This window comes from Bombus vancouverensis, chromosome 15 (genome assembly GCF_051014615.1).
Source record: "Bombus vancouverensis nearcticus chromosome 15, iyBomVanc1_principal, whole genome shotgun sequence".
Lineage (NCBI taxonomy): Eukaryota > Metazoa > Arthropoda > Insecta > Hymenoptera > Apidae > Bombus > Bombus vancouverensis.
In genome coordinates this window covers 3,990,439-4,009,059 of record NC_134925.1, presented here as the reverse complement: position 1 = coordinate 4,009,059, position 18,621 = coordinate 3,990,439, and the positions used below count along the sequence as shown (strand labels likewise).

The 18,621-nt window shown below is 39.5% G+C and overlaps 1 protein-coding gene across 1 annotated transcript in view; it reads left to right on the top strand.

Annotated features, from left to right (window-relative positions):
* LOC117157258 (uncharacterized) overlaps positions 1-18,297 on the top strand; it is a 133,734-nt gene extending 115,437 nt beyond the window's left edge. The window contains exon 6 of the mRNA XM_033335170.2: positions 17,216-18,297. Coding sequence (XP_033191061.1) covers positions 17,216-17,367 — 152 coding nt within the window. The 3' untranslated portion in view covers positions 17,368-18,297. The remainder of the gene's footprint in view (positions 1-17,215) is intronic.
* Positions 18,298-18,621: the final 324 nt, after the last annotated feature.

Sequence of the window (18,621 nt, the reverse complement as noted above, 5' to 3'; positions counted from 1 at the left end):
CGATAAAAAGAAAATTGCGAATTGTCTATCGATAAAAATGTTTCGGTAAATCTATCGCGAAAAGTCGCTATATTTACGATCCACTTCCTTTTTCTCGATCACGTCCTTTTCGAGGAAGATCTGGCAGGTGATAGATCGTGCCATTGAATCGTCGTTATCATTCGATTCTTGACATTCGATCGACGTCTATGAATGACTATTCATATGGATCTGGTGCATATTACAGCGAAGGGAAGTCGAAGAGCGAAAGGGATCTATGCCACCAAAGGACGATGCTTTACACGGGGAAAAGTAATTCGCTAATGGCATCGCGAGATGCGCAAACGCGGTCTGGTATTCTTCGGAGTGACGATGCCTTTCGGAAAAAGCAATCCTCGATCCTATGGCTCGACTTTATCCAAATGTATCCGGCGCTCGTACGGGTTCGTGATATTTCAAGGGATATTCCGGTAGTTCGAGGTTGCGATTGAACTTCGCTGTCTTCTTCATCTTGGAAAAGAGGTCTCCGGACGAACTTGCACTGGCTGGTGGATTTCGGTGTAGTAATTTCGTTCGAAACGTCGAATCCCAATTCCCCTTACCATTTCGTGAAAGTTAACGCTACTTTTAAATTATATTCGTCAAAGACAAGGAAATTACGAAGATCCGTAGTAGTTTCCTTTAATTCGTCAGATTTTTCACGACAATGTCTTCCAAGGTAATACGGAATTTCAACCTGACCTCCTTTTAAATTCTTCAATCTTGTGCCACACATAGCGATTCGAAACTTTCGATAGTATCTAACCCACAAGCTCTCCAACATTCCGACTCTCGAAAATCCACGACTCGGAAAATTCCAGCAAAACAAAGTAATCCAAGTTGACTGACTGCAGCTCGCCAGATTTCAAGATTCCACTCCTAAACACTAGCAGCGGAGGCGTCTAGCGAGGATGAAAGTCGAAAGTCGAGAGTTTGAGCGAAAAGCAGGAGGATCGTTGGTGACAGGTCCCGGTTAATATTCATCCCTGTAACGCGACCGTCCCACGGCCGTTTCTTCTGTTCGATAAGGCTCGCGGCCGATACCCTCGACAATCCCTTTACCCTCTCGGCCGCTTCTTTTCTCCTCGTTCCTATCGTCGACTGGAAATTCTCCCCAGAGCATCCTCCTTGCTCTCTCGCCAGGAATATGGCCGCGGCATTATCAATGCGAGGCGAGTTCTCCACTGCACTTTCGAGGGTATCCTGGAATAGTAAGGAGAGTGCTGGCTGCGCGCTTCAAAGTCGTGGAGGGAAATCCTAAGGAAGGGTGAGTGGTGGATGGAGTAGGAGAGCTAAGAGAAAAAAAGTGAAGGAAATGGAGAGGAGATAAAAAAGACGAAAAAACGGAGGAGTGGAAAAGGGGGTTGGACGAACTATCTGGTTCGATTAGTAACTCGGTAACGTAAGCTCCGTCCAGTGAGACTGTTTTTCTTTCGGTCTTAGAATTACGTTCAAGCAACGTTCGAGGGTAAGGGATTTCAGATCCGGCGGTAAAATGCAAATATGGAAATTTATTCTCGTCATCGTGTCTTATCTGCAGCTTGCGCGTTAATAAGAGGGTCGAACGGACTCTGCGATTCTTTCGGGTTTCCTTTTTTGATTCGCCCGTGGAAAGTTTACGAGCGTAAGTGCTTTGATAACGAAAAGTTTGTTTGAAAAACGCTACTCGTGCAAAATGAGTAAATTAAAGAGAGAGTTTGACGACTTTATCGATTAAACGAACCAGGTGTAACACGTTTGAGGTACAATATCGTTATCTCGTAACCGAGTATCGATTTCACCAAGTTCATGGTATTCAAGAACATTGACATGGACATGATACGCTTGTTACAGTGCTCGGTATCTAACAAGATCGTTGTAAACTATCGGTGTCTGACGATCTGTATAGAAACGACGATAACTAAGTTCCCGCGTTCCTGGATCGAAAGCGAATAGCACACTTTTTCTTGGGAATTCAAACAACGTCAATCTTTCGCGATACAGCTTTGTCCGCTTAATTATCATTTTCAAACTAATTACTTTAACCAGCTATCGACGTCGGTCCTATCTAACTAACACTAATAATGGCACCATTGTCATCACTGTATTTATTCTAATTTACATAAACAATCGCAAAAGATCCATTTCGAAGAATTCTAGCGTTGAAGCGTCCCAATTAATCACCGCGCCTGGAAGATCCAAACACCCCACGTTCAACCGCGGTCCGACGCTCCTAAAGCTGTGAAATCGAAGCGAAGGAAGCAGTTGGAGTTGCAGTCTAGCTACAGGCGGAAACGGTCGTAAATCGAGCCACGGCGTCACTTTCCTCACCGAGGAAATTAATCCTCGACTTTTTAACGAAAACCTAGACGAAAGCCTGTTCGTGGTTGTTTTCGAAATCCATTTCTGTATTCCTCCCTCACGGGTAAGCCCATCTGGCGTCGTGCAATCAAATCGACGGTCTCGGCCAATTTACCAAGCCATCCGAAATTGTTTCGTTTTGATTGACAAGCCGGACAGGCCGGTGACCGCGTGCCGGTCAGTTCCATCAAAGCAACCGCGGAGACAGCGTTTCGCGCGCGGATTATTTCGCTCAGAATGCCACGTCAAAACGGATCTTGTGAAATCGACTGGGAATTTCTGCTTTGACATATGTGCTACATATGTTAGAAACGAAGCGAAACGTTCTCCAGACCAAAGATATCGTCGCCGTTTAAGATCACCGATGGCTAAATTCCCCGTGCTCCTGAAGATATTTTGGCGAAAGAAAGGAACACGAAGATATCGAGGCAAAGTAGTTTTCGTGCTCGAGGAAAACCGATGCTTCTTTTCTCCTCGATAAAAATACGTTTGCAATGGTTTTCTTCTGTCGTTAAATGATCCGACAACGATCGCAATATCGTCCCTGTCATTCTTGATCTATCGCGAACCGAAGCCTTTCTATTCGACAAATTCATCATCCGACGTAAGGTAACCCAACGATTCGTTTCGCACGCTTAAACGCTTCACCACTCGTGCAACCGAATCTCAAACAGCCGATCGATAATCACGATAGCGGTACCCGGGAACGCTGTCAAAGCTGCGACGTACTCGTTTCAATCTCGAAACGAGAAAACACCCCTTTGAAAAAAGACAACGAGCGAAAAAATATATTACAAGCACAGGGAAACGAAACAAAACGAGAATCAGAAACGAAGACAGAAATCGAGTGGCGAAATAGTTAGGAACATGGCGAGGCAATCGCTATCCCGGGATAATATAGACGTTTTTGGAAAACTTGTTTCGCATCGAAAAAGCAATTACACCCGGCTGGCTATCGAAATTGTTATGAACAGAGAACGCGGAACAACAGAACGGTGAATGGAGCGAATGGGGGTGGGTATGGAGAAACGACGGAACGTTGATGGACACCAGTCACCCCTGTTGTCCCCATCCAGCGAATCCCTGTCACGTTTCTCCCCGTTTCAGCCGGTTTTCGAGCCAGTGGTTGCAATCACCGGAACCCTGGCGTGTCCTCTGGCGCCATTCGAACGACCATCGCGATCTATCGGCTACCACGTTATATAATGCGTTGCATCCATGGACGAATACGTTTTGACAAGCTTCGAGATACCACCGCTCCGCATATCCCTCTCTTGTTCATCCATGTTTCTCGTCCGTTCTTGCCTTTACTTTTATTTTTCGTTATTGTGATTTTCGGTGGTGGCTCGCCTTTCTCTCCACATCCATCGTTGTGTCTGAGAGACGAGAGAGGCTGCATGGATAGAGGTTTCGAAGCGACGAGATCCGACGTTTCCGGGCTAACAAATAATTGGGCCGCTGCCAACATGTATCCGCGTGTATGCACGTTATTTTGATTTGACGTAGTGTACGCCGCGAGCGAAACGCAGCAACCCTGTGGCGCGTACACCATTGTTGCGGCCGCTTGATTCCCTGCTGCGACTGTCCACCGAACGCGTCATGTAAATGATGTATACCCGTCGACGATCGAATCCGAATAGAAATATAGTCGTCAACGGGATGACCGACGAACGATCAGTAATTGACCGGAGTCGTAGACGACGCCTCGGTTTCTCTGGTCGTTGATTTACGAACATTAAGCCAGCGAAGGATATAATTTCCTGGGTAATGTGAAATATTATGGCGCGCAATTAGAAGATAGCTGGTCGCGTGATAGCAGCGTTCAGTGGCTAGGATCTTCTCGATCCCAATAATTATTATTCCACCAGATGGATATTTATATTCGCTCGCGAGCCACTTACCGCTCTTTATTCCATTTTCCACGCTGCTTTATAATCCACGACGGAAAGCGAAATATCACGTCGCTCAAACGACTCTACCCTCTTTCGTCTCTTTCTCTCTTCGTTCAATAGTACGCTGTTCCTCTCGTTACCGTCATTTTTCATCGCCTTCTGCGACGCGACGCCGTTTTTTGCCTGCCTCGCATCCGACAGACCGGATTAATTCCAAGAAAATATTTAACATTCGAGGCCGTCGACACTGCAGAATCGTTTATTCCGCGTTATCACGCGACTTCTTGGCAGTTCGGGGGACGAAGTTCTTTGAAGAAGAGTGAAATGGCACGGTGGGTATGTGCGAAAATTGCATTACGGTGATTTATCTATGTGTGCACCGTGTAGTTTTGTTGCCGCTGAAGGTCTTTTCGTAGAGAAACGTTCGTAAAGGCTAAAATGCTGCTTAAAGAGGAAATTTTTGTTTAGCTATTGCGTGAAGATTCTCTTGAAAAGAAAGTTTCTACGATGGGTAGAAGAATATTTTTTAGAAGGAGAATTATCGTGTAGAGTAAAAGATTTTATCTTGTTAAAAGAAGATGCGGTTTAAGTAACAAGCGTTTGCTAACGTCATTTTTTCATTTTCTCCACAAGTTCTATCAGATCGGAAGAAGAGATGATGAATGAATAAGTAGATTAAAAAGTGTAAAGTAACTTTTAAGTAGGTTAATGAAAGATAGATTATCTTCCATCGTTATAAAGTAATGATGTTCCTTTCCGAATATCGCCAGATGTAATGTGTGCTTCTATTGTATTTATCTTCGCGAATTCTCTTTCTCCTTCCACCTATAATAATCTTTTGGCATCGACGAATACTTGAGTAACAAGGTTCGCAAGTTCGTAAGTATTTAAATTTTCTACCTTATTTTCTGGTGCCACAAATCCTAAAAACTCTGCTGTGCAATTCCTATCAATTTGTAACCTATAATTTACAGAAAAATCACAGAAGATAATTGTTGAGAATTGTGGATCTTAGTCGCCGAAATAAATGTATAGGAACACTCATATTACACATAGAAATTATATTAAACTGTCTCAGATTTATTTAATATGCGATTTACAAGATATTCGTAGATACACATTGTCTCAGCACTCTTTTTGTCTCACCACCTTTTTTACCACCGTGCGTACGCAACAGTTGCATTCTTCTGTTTTACGAGACGCTGTTCACTCACGTACTCCCACACACACTCATACTCATATACGTGTGTCACTACTACGCAGCTAATCCAATGAGGCACACAAAATCACATATATCTCAATAATAATTTAAAGTAATTAGAAAATATGCCATTTTGAAATTGTACGTTAAAATTCCAAAATTTATACAATGACATTAATCCACGAAGAAAAAGGAATTCTTAACGCACGTTCCAACTCGTTCAAAGGTCCCAAAGCAAGACAACTTTCTTGAAAATCCACGAAAATCAAGAAAACATGTACGAACGAGGCAAATTGTCGCTAGAGAAGGTGTAGTATCATCCTCTTTCAGAAATGAATCACGAATCGTTCCATCCATGGACTGCCGTCGATTCGATTCTAATCGTGTTCCGCCGCTCGAACGAGCGTCTGAACGAAAGATCGACGCGCTTCTTTACGACTCCGTAGTTTACGAGCTCGGTCAATTCCAGCGTATTCGCCTCACGATCCAACCGCACGTCATCGAATGATCGTGGGCAAGTGTTAACGAGACTAGAAGTCGATTTTACGACCGCCTGCAAAGGAAAACGAGCCGGTTCTTTCGCGCGCTGAAAAGTTAGCAGCGCCAGATGGTCGAAGTTGATTGAATAAACTAGGAGAAATCAGGGGATGGAAATGGATTCTGCGTGATTGATCGCAAAGCGATTGGACGATTCCAAGTGAATTTTCAATGAAATAAAATCAATCGGCGATGCTACTGATTTATCATCGAGACTGCCAAGTATTATAATCGAGAATTAACAAAATACAAGTAGTAACGTAGAATAATATACCGTGATATGAAAGGGAAGTTTTCTACATTTAAATTTTGTTCGATACAAGTTTGCATCGACTCTCACGTAAAACGTCTTCAAAACTGTCATAAACTTTATTGCTTCTTCCTTTATAGCAATATTTTATTCTTAGTATAGAGTGTGAAATAAAAGTAAGAACGAAAGCAAGATATAAGATAGGAAAATAAAAAATTGCGTCAGACGTTTCTGAAAAGGAGAGTGGAATATAAATCAAAGATTAAGAAAGCAAAGAAATAATATGGAAATAAAAATGAATTTGGCCGCGAAATTAATTTTTCGAGGATAAATTGAAACTCTTTAAGAGAGACGCGGGAGTTCACTTCCTTTTTCTTGTAGTACGAGCAAAAAATGTTTAATGAAAATGTTTTCCATCTCTGCCCCTACGGGTTTTCCTTTTCCTTGGTTCGCGCTGGTTTTATTAGAATATTACGTGCGAAGCATTTTCTTGAACGTAGAAATTAAATGGCCTCGGCATCGTTAGCCACCGAATATTTAAACAGACGTGTATGAAAAACGAAACAGGTTATTAGAAGGCAAAGACACTAACAGAACATTCGTTCCTAGAAATTAGGATGATCCAATCTGGCTCGCTAATAGAGAAAAAAGAGAAGTTCGCTCGAGAACATAGAAACTGGGATATTAAGATCCCCGACACACCTTAAAATCATCCACCATTCTTAAATAGTCTCTCCCATAACACAAACGCTTTACTTCCATCCTCGCGCGCAACTCAAAGAAGCGAAAACGAAGAAAAAGAAGAAACCGACTCGCCTACCCGCGTATAACGACTTTTCTTAAACGAACTAAGCGAACGAAATTATGAAATTCATTAAACTACCCAAACAATGTCTACGACATATAAAAACTTTTAAATTAACTATAACGCGATAAAGTGGAGTTGCTAAAGGAATTCGATATGCAGTATGTCTTGTTGGTGTCTGTCGACGACTACTAGAAATATATATAACTATGAATATTTCTAGAATAGAAAAAGATAGAGAAAATATATTTGCTAACACGATTATTGTAAAAAAGAAATGAATAACATCCCGTATCGTTATAGGAAGATACATTGTTTTGTTGTAATGAGAGGAAATGACCCAATCAAAGAGGAAGAAAAAACGATACAGGGCCGATAATACGGATCACGACGTCCAGAGCAGACAAGGTGGTAAAAAATAAACTTCGAGATTTAACGAGATTGTACGAAGTAGCTCGTTGCTCGACGTAATAACTCGCATCGACCGTGTCAACCGGCGAGCGTCCAAATAGCTGCCAATACGGTGACTGGTTCGTTAAAAAAATAGAGAACGATTTTCTATCGTTAAATGGGGTCTATCAGACGTCGATTACTCGCGAGTTAACGTGTACCAAATTGCTAGCGAAGACATTGCTAGAATAATAGACAAGCGAGCGTGTAAGAAAAGATTTCGTTTCAAATATTTCACTCAATACACAGTTTCCGGACACACAGCGATGATTTACGTTCATGATGAAAGTTCGATCGAAAAATTTTCTTCGGACAATTAAGAACTAATTAAACAGCCTTGAGATTATGTTGCTTGCTCGCGGCTTTCCAAACGCGACGTTCGTCAGTATTACTTTGAACGAAACGTTTTTTCCTATAGTCAAAAGTTAATTAAAGGCTCACGAATATCTTTCTCCTTTACCTAATAGAAAGCTAATCAAGAAGTTGTAATATTTTTTTTCGCCCTTTTTCCTCTCGGTATCTTCGAGTTAATTGAAGATCCTTTAATATCACTCTCCTCGAATCTCAACTTCTTAAACGTTTCCAATTTTATTTCGCTTTCAACTCTCCTTTTTCTCTTGCAAGAATTTTTATATTCCTAGCATAGCAATTGTATCAGAGCTAACCTGATTTACCATTTCTCAACGTGATTCGAAAGAATTATTTAGTACGAAATTCTACTGAATTAGTTGGACGTTAAAGTAATTCTTCTTCGCGAGACACGATCGTCGAATATTGATCGGTTCGGTTTCCAACCGATTGCTATAAAGATTCTAAAGTATTACAAGAAATTACAAGAATAAGAGGTTTGCATCGTTTCCAGACCCGAACGTATTTTTTCGTACGAAGCAATTATCTGGTTTATCAGCTTCAGAGGATCATCGAACTCGGCCACGATAATTTCCTATCCACTGGTTGCACTGTTTTTTAATCACACAGCTCATTGGACAGATAAAGCAGCCTTCAACAAAGAAAAGCAGTATCGAAGCCTGTAAAGGAACAGAAGGATATGGAAAAAGGAAGACGAGGAACATAATCGCCCATTAAGTTTGACCGCTGTATACCTGAAATTTCGACTTGGTGTGTTGGAAATTCGTGATTGCGAAATATATTGGAATAAATCAAAATGAAATAGACGAACAACGAACAATTTGCTGAAACGAAGTTTGTTTATTCAAAATTTTACAATTGAACGTGTCACGCGATTCTAAACTTAAAAGCATTTTACAATAGAAAACTATTTCGAGCGCGAAAGGAGACTCTCCTAAAATTTTCTCCGTTTGATGAGACGGAAATTAGTTATTTCTGAAGAATTCTCTACCAGATAATATAAAGCTCTATTATCGCAAACAATGTGATTCGCGTGTACTCGATTTCCAATATCGTTTACAATTTCAATTCCAGAAAATCTTTATGGTTGCTGTTATATTATCCTTAAATCTCCTTTATCCTTTAGTACTAGACTGCCCATTCTCCTCTGTACTTTTTACCCGCCAAGCTTTCCTGCGCTTCGCTTTCCTTGGCCGCGGCGATTCCACGTGGAAACTTTATTAGTCCTCTTCCCTTAAACACAAACCAGCGATAAAGGCCGCCTGTGAGCGAAATATCCTGGTGTTTCATAAAGCTGGCATCGTACCGGTTTGTCCAGGTAGGCGGGTCACTGTTTCCGTAATGAACGAGCACAGGCACCGGTCGATATGACTGGAGAAAAACGAAACAGAGAAGGGAAACGCGAACGAATCCCTGGACGATCGATATTCGATTAATTGGATTTGGCTAGGCGCACTGACGATTTCTCTTTCGTTCTTTTTTTACCTCTTCGTTTTTTCCCTCTGTTTTTTAATTCGCCCCTTTTCATGGCGTTTTTCTGCTGTTACTCGTCGACGTACGATTGCATCGCGCGGAGCTACGTTTCACTCTCGGTTTTTGATCCTCGGGCGCGCAGATAATATGCCGAAGCGAGCGAGTGATTGCTACGGAGGATGTTCGAGCACAGTCAGGGAGATTTGTTTTTCGGGGGATTGGATCGCGAGAATCAAATTGGATGGAGATGACGTTCTGATTTCCTGCGGATTCTTCCAAGAGGAGTGGTTTTTCTGTGTTTTTGGATTAGAGGCTCGAGACGTGACAGCAAATGATCGCGCTATCCGAGTCTCGGTGAATATTTTGTCGAGGCAATGGGACAAAAGTTGTACTACCTTCCTTAATCAAACTCTCCGATTTCGCGTATTTGGTATCGCGAATCCGCTGATTTTCCACGAGAAACTAACAAAGATTAATTTACCTATTAGTCTGTCACGATAGTTTTCAAAAACTTCTTCGGAACTTTTCTACGAACGTTTTCCGTGAAACTTCGTGTAAATCAAAGTTCGAAACTTCGGTAGAAAAAAAAGACGAAAAAAAGGGAGAGGGAAGGAAAGCAGAAGAAGAGCAATAAAAGGGAAATATTTATCCGAAAAGAGAAATATTAAAACTACACTCTACGAAGATTGTTCTCCATATGCTGTGAAATTACAGCGCATCGATCGACGAAAGTGGCAGCCTTCCATCGGAATGGAACGCGACAGAGCGTGCTAGATAGAAATCATCTTCGTAACGATTCGATCGTGTTTCTACCTGTGTATAATGTTACGCGATTCACGCACGATCGCGTCGTAATTTTGCCAGTAATAACGTTGATAGTAATGCTTGTTTGTATGTAAACGATTCCCGGTCGGTGGAATAATTATTAACAGACAGTATTCGGAGCCGTGTATTTTAAATAGTTATACAATTCGAATTGGTTTCGGCCATCCTACGGCGGCCAGCGATGGACTACCACCACACGTAATTCGTCCCGTAAACACGAATCCTGCGCGATTCTTTCTGACAAAGTGGATGGCTAGTGTGAAATAACGATTGTGAGGTGGTTTATTGAACGTGTTGGTTGGTTTATTAACACGTTAGCTGCCACGACACCCGTATTCGGGTGTCAGCAAAGTTTCTGGTCAGGCCGCGTAATCCATATTCGGGTGTCGCTTATTTGACTACTTGCGAAGGTTCGTCGTAGGTATTTGAAAAGATATTCCATAATAATAAAACTGTTGAATTGTTATAAAATAAAAATACGAAAATGGTTTATTAAAAAAATTACTTAGAATGTAACATTTTAAAGCATTCTATACATAGCTGATGTTGGCCGGGACAATTTGGACAATAAGTTGTTGTTTTCTTCAAATTCTTTTGTGCCTTTGTTCGTTCCATTCGACGTCTTTTATTTGCATAACATAGTTTGCATGCGCGTCTAATGCTTCTTCCGGAATCATTTTTCCGAACGGCTATATTATGCTGACTCCGTCGAAGACAAGGATTTTTTGTATTTTCAGACAACCCTAATAATTTTGCAACTAATAATTGTCTAAATATTCTAATATTTATATTTTTCCTTGTTGCAATTTTGTAAACCGTCAAAGCGTTTACAACGGAAATTCCCAGAAGGAATTGAATGCCAAATTTTCTGTACCATTTGATTCCTTTTCTAATTGTGATGGCATAAGAAACCATTTGGTCGGAATAATCTATACCACACTTTCCTTCGTTATATTCAACAACAATTAGTAGTTTTAATGTTGCGAACAAATGAAACGAAAGATCATTCTTGAGACCACCACTTGAGCGACTCGCATTACTAAAATATCGATGGGAGCACCTAGCAGGGAACGCTTGGTACCGCTGTACGCGTGGCCTGATGGAGATTTCTTTCAAAACACGCGTGACAGTCAACGTGTTAAACAGACGAGTCATAAAACGATAATAGTCAATTGTAATAAAATCACTTTAAGTACAAGTACAGAGTAATCGTCGCCCACTCAATGCTACTATTCCACTCTCTAACTGTTCAACTATTCGACTCGCTAAACTATTCGATTAAATGTCCGTCTTAGAGAGCATGTTCATCTATTTGTATCGACAGGCGTTATTATAAAAAGTTCAAGTGTAACTCCGGTTGACGATTACAAATAACGGCGATAATATTTTGTTTTATGTTCGTCTACCTTTGAACCTAGCAAACCAAAACAACGTTGGTATTCCAAGGCACAACAATATTCAATCAAATCTTTCGTTGTCTCATGTGCCGCTACAGTTGTCCTTCTACTTTTTAAGAATCTACGTCTTCAATGAATTTGTCGAAAGTTGTAGGTAAAAATGGTATAAAAGATACGTAGGATCTACTTTGGTTTCTGATAAAATAGACAAAGTATATACATATATTCTTTCCACCATTGATAGGGAAAGTAACCAAAGAAGTATTTAACTATGAGACTTTGTCCGGCTGACGGTAGATTCGGTTTGCATGTAGTCAGACATTAAACAGAAATCGAAGTACACGTAATGTCTACGATAAACTCTTGTTTATATCGTATCTTCCAGTGGTTTCTTGAACAATGCTTAATGCAAATACAAGAATATTTATGAGACACAGAATAAATGAACAGCAAAGCAATGGTTAAGCGAAGAGTAAGTTGTGGAAAATGCACGATGTCAAATTAACTTGTTGCAATATTTTTATTGCTTCTAAAATCATTTTTAAATATTCAATGGCAATGCTGATGGAAACAAAAGACAGTAACGTGAAAGATTCATGAGAATATAACAACATAATACATGTGCGGGTAAACAAGAAGAATTTCGAGAAATTCCATTTAAATCTTTTATCGTCGAACGTTTCCACAACGAATCATAACTAGGATTCTGTATCTAGCGCAAACAGAAAATGTAAACAAACAAATCCAGAACAAAAACAAACAAGTGGAGAATATATACGAACAAGCAAATCAAACATATTTATGTACAAACTGTAAATATAAAGAAATCTTTTTTGTTTTGTTGGATAACATATTTGCAATTTTAATCTCACCACAATATACATCTGTCGAAACCACGTGCATAGTAGAAACGTTATCGAATGTTTATTTGAAAAAGCGGTTGAATTTTTCTGTAATAAGAGAAGTTAGTAAAAATTAAGATAGTAGATTTTCCAAAATAAAAGTTTCATTTGAATTATGTCGAGTATATAAATAGGGAAGGTCTTTACCGCCAAACTTCTATATCAGATACACCAAAAAGATAGAAATAAAACTTTTCATAAATCGATCGGATCAGTTTATTTATATTTATATTTATGTACATCCGTCATTGTACATATTTTAATACAAGAGATACGGAAACTTCAATCCGTACATATCGACGGATAAAATAAGCAAAATGTCAAGGGGAATGTATCACCTAAACCCGTATACATCACAGACGACCAATTAAAATTATTAAGTGACCAATAAAATTAAAAAAAAAGAAAGAAAGATACAAATTTCGATATTAACACGGAGAATACAGAATAGAAAAAAATTGTGTCACGCAAAATTATTTAGAACGCAAATCTCAAGACTAAAAAGAAGCAAAATGTATTATTTAAAGAGATTTCAATCGCCAATTCTAGAGATTGTCTCCATTATTGCTACGTTATCCAAAACAAGAGCGGCTAATTCGCTTGCTCGCGAACTGGCACGCTGCTCCACTGCTGGCTGTTACTTTTCTTCTTGTTCCTTGAAAATTTAATCGCCGCGACCGCACCGCCTCTAATGCGATTCCCTTCGCCCACATTGCCTCACACCCGGCGTTGCAAAATCTTCCCAAGACAAACTACGACGTAAAAACGGTCCGACAACAACACGGTTTCGTGCCAGATCACTTTTTGTGCTAGACCAGAGACAGTTCCCTCTACGTCTGTACGATTCTAGGATATTGAAATATCGAGAAACCGTCAGTTCATCGCGACAAAAATAGTAAATATGTAAATATTTAAATTAATAAATGAATATAGGCAGTAGACAAATATTTGCGATGAAAAATGGTGTACGAATAAAAAAATATATATATATATGTCGGGTTCACATTATGATTAGGATTAGGCACGTGTAACGAATCTTCATTTGGATTAGACATTGTTGTTATGCAATAGAGAAGATATTTACTAGTACAAATATGATTATTAGTACAAGTGTGGATATTGCAGAATTGACAAGTAACCGCGGTGATTAGACACTAATGACAATGGTCTTAGGTTCGATAACGAATCCGCGGTCAGTGGGATAACAAAATGCGCTTTCTTCCAAAGTCCAAGTTGTACTCAACTTGCTTATCTACGGTACAAGTATTACTAAACTCTTTGTTAAAACGTAGAATATTCACCGAGCGTAAAGACGCTATGTAATTCGCTAATGCAACCTCACGAGAGAATGACTTTCCGTCACGATGATGCTGCAGAGGAAAGCTATGATGGGGTGTGTCTAAGGACACGAGATCCTCGGATTCATCGAGAAAAGCCTTCGTTCGGAAAGCGAGGGAAATTGATGTTGCTGTTAATTGGTCAATTTGGTCAATTTGGTCAATTTGGAAGGATGCTAGTCGCCCTTGAGGGAAAGTTGCTAGTGGGAAGCGTCGTTCGTGAGAAAAATAGATTTCCCTTATCTTCCTGTAGTTGGGACAAAGACTGTTTGTCTGTTTGAAGGACTTTAGTTAACTAAATGTCAATGTCTTCTCTATTGCATAACGACAACGTGTAATCCAAATGAAGATTCGTTTCACGCCCCTAACCCTAATCCTAATGTAAACCCGACATATATGTTATAAAAATTCCTATATATGCACAACTCTATCCTCTCTCATTCCACGTTTACGGAATAGATCGATGTTTTCAATATTTTGCAGGATCTAACATATTCGATATGGTTAAAAAAATATTTTTATTAATATGAATATTTATACGAATTTATAGGTTATTAAATTCTAATTGTATATGAATTATGTATTTCGAATCGCATAGTGTCGTGGAATATTTTCAAAGCACGGGAAATACGAACAAAATTCAACAAAACTTAAACAAAAATAGTATGCATAAATAACAACTATTATTTGCATTACAAATGTTCTGAAAAAGGAAGAGCGAACAATGCCACTTTTGTCAAAATTTAACGGTGAAACGAGTACTTCATAAAAATGCAGCGACGAGTGAACAAGTACTAAATTAAAATGTAGAAAAGCAAAGAATGTTTCGACCGAACAATAGCAACAGAGTTTCAATAATCCAAACGTTTCCCTTTTTCCTTTAAACTTCCAAGGTTCCTCCTAAATTGAAGAAATATTGTGAACCCTTCCGCGCACAATGTAACCAGCCCAGCGTGCTGTAATTCGTATTCTTGAAACTTTCGATAATTCCATCGCAGAATGGAAAGAGAGACGAGGACAGAAGAGAGGAGAGACAGAGTGGCGTTTAAAGGTTACACTATTCAGCCGACGAAAAGATTGAATCCATAACACAGTAAAAATTCATCAAGATACTCTACTGATTTCGAAAGAAGTGGTTATTGGCTAAGCACTTTAAACGGAACATTCGAACGTTTTAACAAGTCCAAGAGGGCAAGACATTTTATTTCGCCTCCGATTGACCCGTGGCTCCTAATTGGTCCTTCCTGCCTAGCCCTGCCCCATTGTTTTAACTGGAACAACTGTTCAATTTACCGCGGTTTCGCCAATGAAGAATAAAATAAAAGAGGAGGAAAAAAAGAAGAGGAAAGAAAACGACCTTATACCGAGAACAGAAGTGGGTGCGCCCTTTCGCAAATAATTTAGGATTAAGGCTTAAAAGTACGGAGCAAAGTTTACGGAAACAGGTTTCTGGCCGAGAGGACTTGGCAAAGGAACCGCGCCGGAAGTGGCAGACTCTACATTTTCACCGGAAATAACGAGCTGGACTACCTACGTGCCTCGACCACTTACTTCTTTGTCTTCTCTCTCCTTCTCCCTGGTGGAATATCTTTTTTCTTTTTTTTTTTTTTTTAGATTCTTTTTATTCGACTGTAATTAAGAAAGAGGACAGTGGAGAGGGTCGCGTGTGTGAAATCGTTTCGGTGAGCTTCTAATTGGAGAGGAAAACCTCTGGTTTCGGACGAGGGTGGCCGGTAACACGCTGACCTCCGATGGAACCGCGACAGAGTTTGATTAATACCACACGCTCCCGGAAGTCTGTGGCAAATGGATTTTCGATATTGCCGCGCGCTGCCAGTCCAAGGAATCTTCGAATTAATTCTTCCCTTGACACTCGACTATTTCGTGCTCAACCGACAAAATAATTATTGACGAAATAATATATTCATCAATTTACTTACGTTTTTCAATATCGACGTATTACGCAGCTTTTTAATTAAAAGAGCTACAGTGCTCTCTGTATTTGGTCTCATCTCATATGAGAAATTTGATATACATAAAATCTTTATTTTCGATTTTTAAATCAACACGAGAGCATTTCAACGATATATCGAACGCATGAAAATAATACGAATATGTTGCATTTTTCGAATGAGCTTCCCGTCGATAGCTTTATTTATCGTATAATTTGAACGGTGTCCAGTGAACAAAGCTGTTTGAACGATACGCCGATATTTCGTATCTTTTTGATATGCGGTAACCAAATATTGCGGATTCGCTAATGTCTAGAAGAAACAACAATACAGAAAAACGGAAAAGAAACAGAATGGGAATTCCAGTGTTTCTTTAAGCTTCGTAATTCGATCAATGATTTTCAGATGTTTAAAGAAGAACGGGATAAACAATAGAATGTCTCTGCTATGGTATCTTAAACTTATATTCGCTAGGTACAACTCTGACGCATACAGAGTACAGGTATTAAATGCCGAGACATTTCAGACATGCTTACCCCCGGGAAATCTAGCTTGCAATCTTGCGCTCCAACTGTAGCCAGATTATCGGAAATCTGACGTTCACGCGGGTTTACGATGTGCCAATCCCTATTGAATACCGTGAAACGCTTCAACGTTCATAACAAGGGAACGTCGCGAACGATCCGGCTGCGATTTAGATGAAACTTTGTAGATGAGAAGAACAGGCAAAAATAAAAGATACGTATTTTTCCTTATCTACGGTAACTTAAGTTTAAACGGTGAAATTACTCTGAAAAGTTAAACCCCTTAAGAGCTTATTCGGGAAGTTAACAGTTAGAGATAAAAAAGGATTTTATTAGCAAAAATTAAATATTTTCTAAGACGGTGGAGGGAAACGTTAGAATTAACGAAGAATTTTCGAAAATCTTCACGTTGATTCGAAAAGATACACAGAAAAAAGAAAGGAATAGTATTTCTAACACTCTGTCGTAACAAGAATATCGTATCTACTTCTGGAATTATTAATATTCATTCACATTAATATCTATGTCTCTATGCTCAAGTAAAAAGTGGAAACAAAAAAGAAACTATCTAGGATCGTCCTCAATTTCTTTAATTACCAATTTTCATTTGCCGTTTTTAATAATGGTATGCTGAAATAAAAGAGCCACATGAAAAAAGAAACGAAAAGACAGATACATTACACGAAAGCACCTACCAATTTCCCTAATTACCAGTTTTCATCCGCCTCTTTATATCCAGAATCATAATCTCAAAAAATGAAAGAATAAAATCTAAAAGGACCAGATGAAAAGAGCAAAAATAGTTTCTCGAATTATTAAACTTCGTTCTCTGTTAACCTACTTCTTCGATAAAATAAGAAACGGAGAAAAAGAGGACAGCGTGTGATTCGTTAAAAAAAAATCATTTTCGCTTTAATCTCTTACCTTTCTCTTGAATTTACAGGTAGCAGCAACTCGGCGAGCTCGAGCACGACCTGGACTACAGCGACGGTGATGATTCTCACCCTGCCAGCGATCATGTATCTGATGTTCTCCTCGACGACGATAACCATGACGCCTTACACCTCGTCGACGTCAACTCCTACCAGCAGGTAGCTCGTACGCGCCCGCAAGTACACCACTGCCACTGTTTGACCCGATTAAAAAACAGAAGAAAGAGGAAAATAAGAAAATAAAAAAACATCGTCCATGTAAAACCTAGTAGTCTAGGGCTTCCAGTTATGTATGTTACTATGTATGGAGTAGATAGCTTGAATAACAATTGATTTTTATTCACGAATGGGCCTGTGTGTTAAGCGGGAGGTCGAGATGACGCAGAGAAGAATATCGACGAGGAAAATACTCGCCCAGGTATAGTTTCTTTTCCTGGCCAGCACGCGTTTGTCCTATTTCGAGCTCATCTCTAAATAAATCGAGATCGTGACGCAGACAATTTTCAATTTTGTTGACTCGTGGCCATTTATTCATCGATTTTTCTCGAATTATACAATGTAAAAAAGGAAAGAAAATGAGATAATAGTGATGGAAGGAAAAGAAGAAGAATACGCGGTGGCACGTGGCTAAATTTGAGAAAAACAACATGGATCTGAAAAGACGTGGAGAAGTTTTGTTGTAACCTCCTGTATATGATAAACGCCCCTGAGACACGCGTAAAAAGACGATCGTGCTTTTCAAATCGATCGTTTTTATTCCGGCTTCTTCGTTGATTTTCTACGGTATTTGTCGTTGATCCATATTTATTTGTTCATTTATTTATTTCTTTATTTCTCATGGTGAAAGATCATTTCGATCGGGTTGTACGCGTCATTCGTTTAGCAACCCCAATGTTCACCGAGAGTGTCGAGGATATATAGATATATACATACAGGGGTAAATTAATATTAAATGAGTATGAATAACGTTAGCGCAGCGACGAACGGCGTTCTGCTCAATATCCGCTCCTTTTAAGATGTCTAACGAGGAACGCGACACCATAGGTACCGATTTGTAATCTGTACAAATTGTAATAAATTACCATACGAAGTACGATTCGATTATCGGTGTATTTCGTTTCTTCTCGTCCTTTCCTCCCTGTAGAAACGTAGTTGGAAAATGAGCATTGTGGAACGAGAGATCGAGGTAAGTGTGTACATTTTTCTACGAAAAATCTACAGTACAATGAAACGTTATCGTTAGGAAGACATTGATTACGTATTTTCAAGATACGAATACATAGTTTATATTCTCGTAGAATAACCGACACGATACTTATAGTAATGTAATAATACAGAAATAGTATCGTGTTCTGTATATGGCGTTGTTTATTATTATGTTCTGAATATTAGCGTAACTGTATATAGCGTTGTAAGG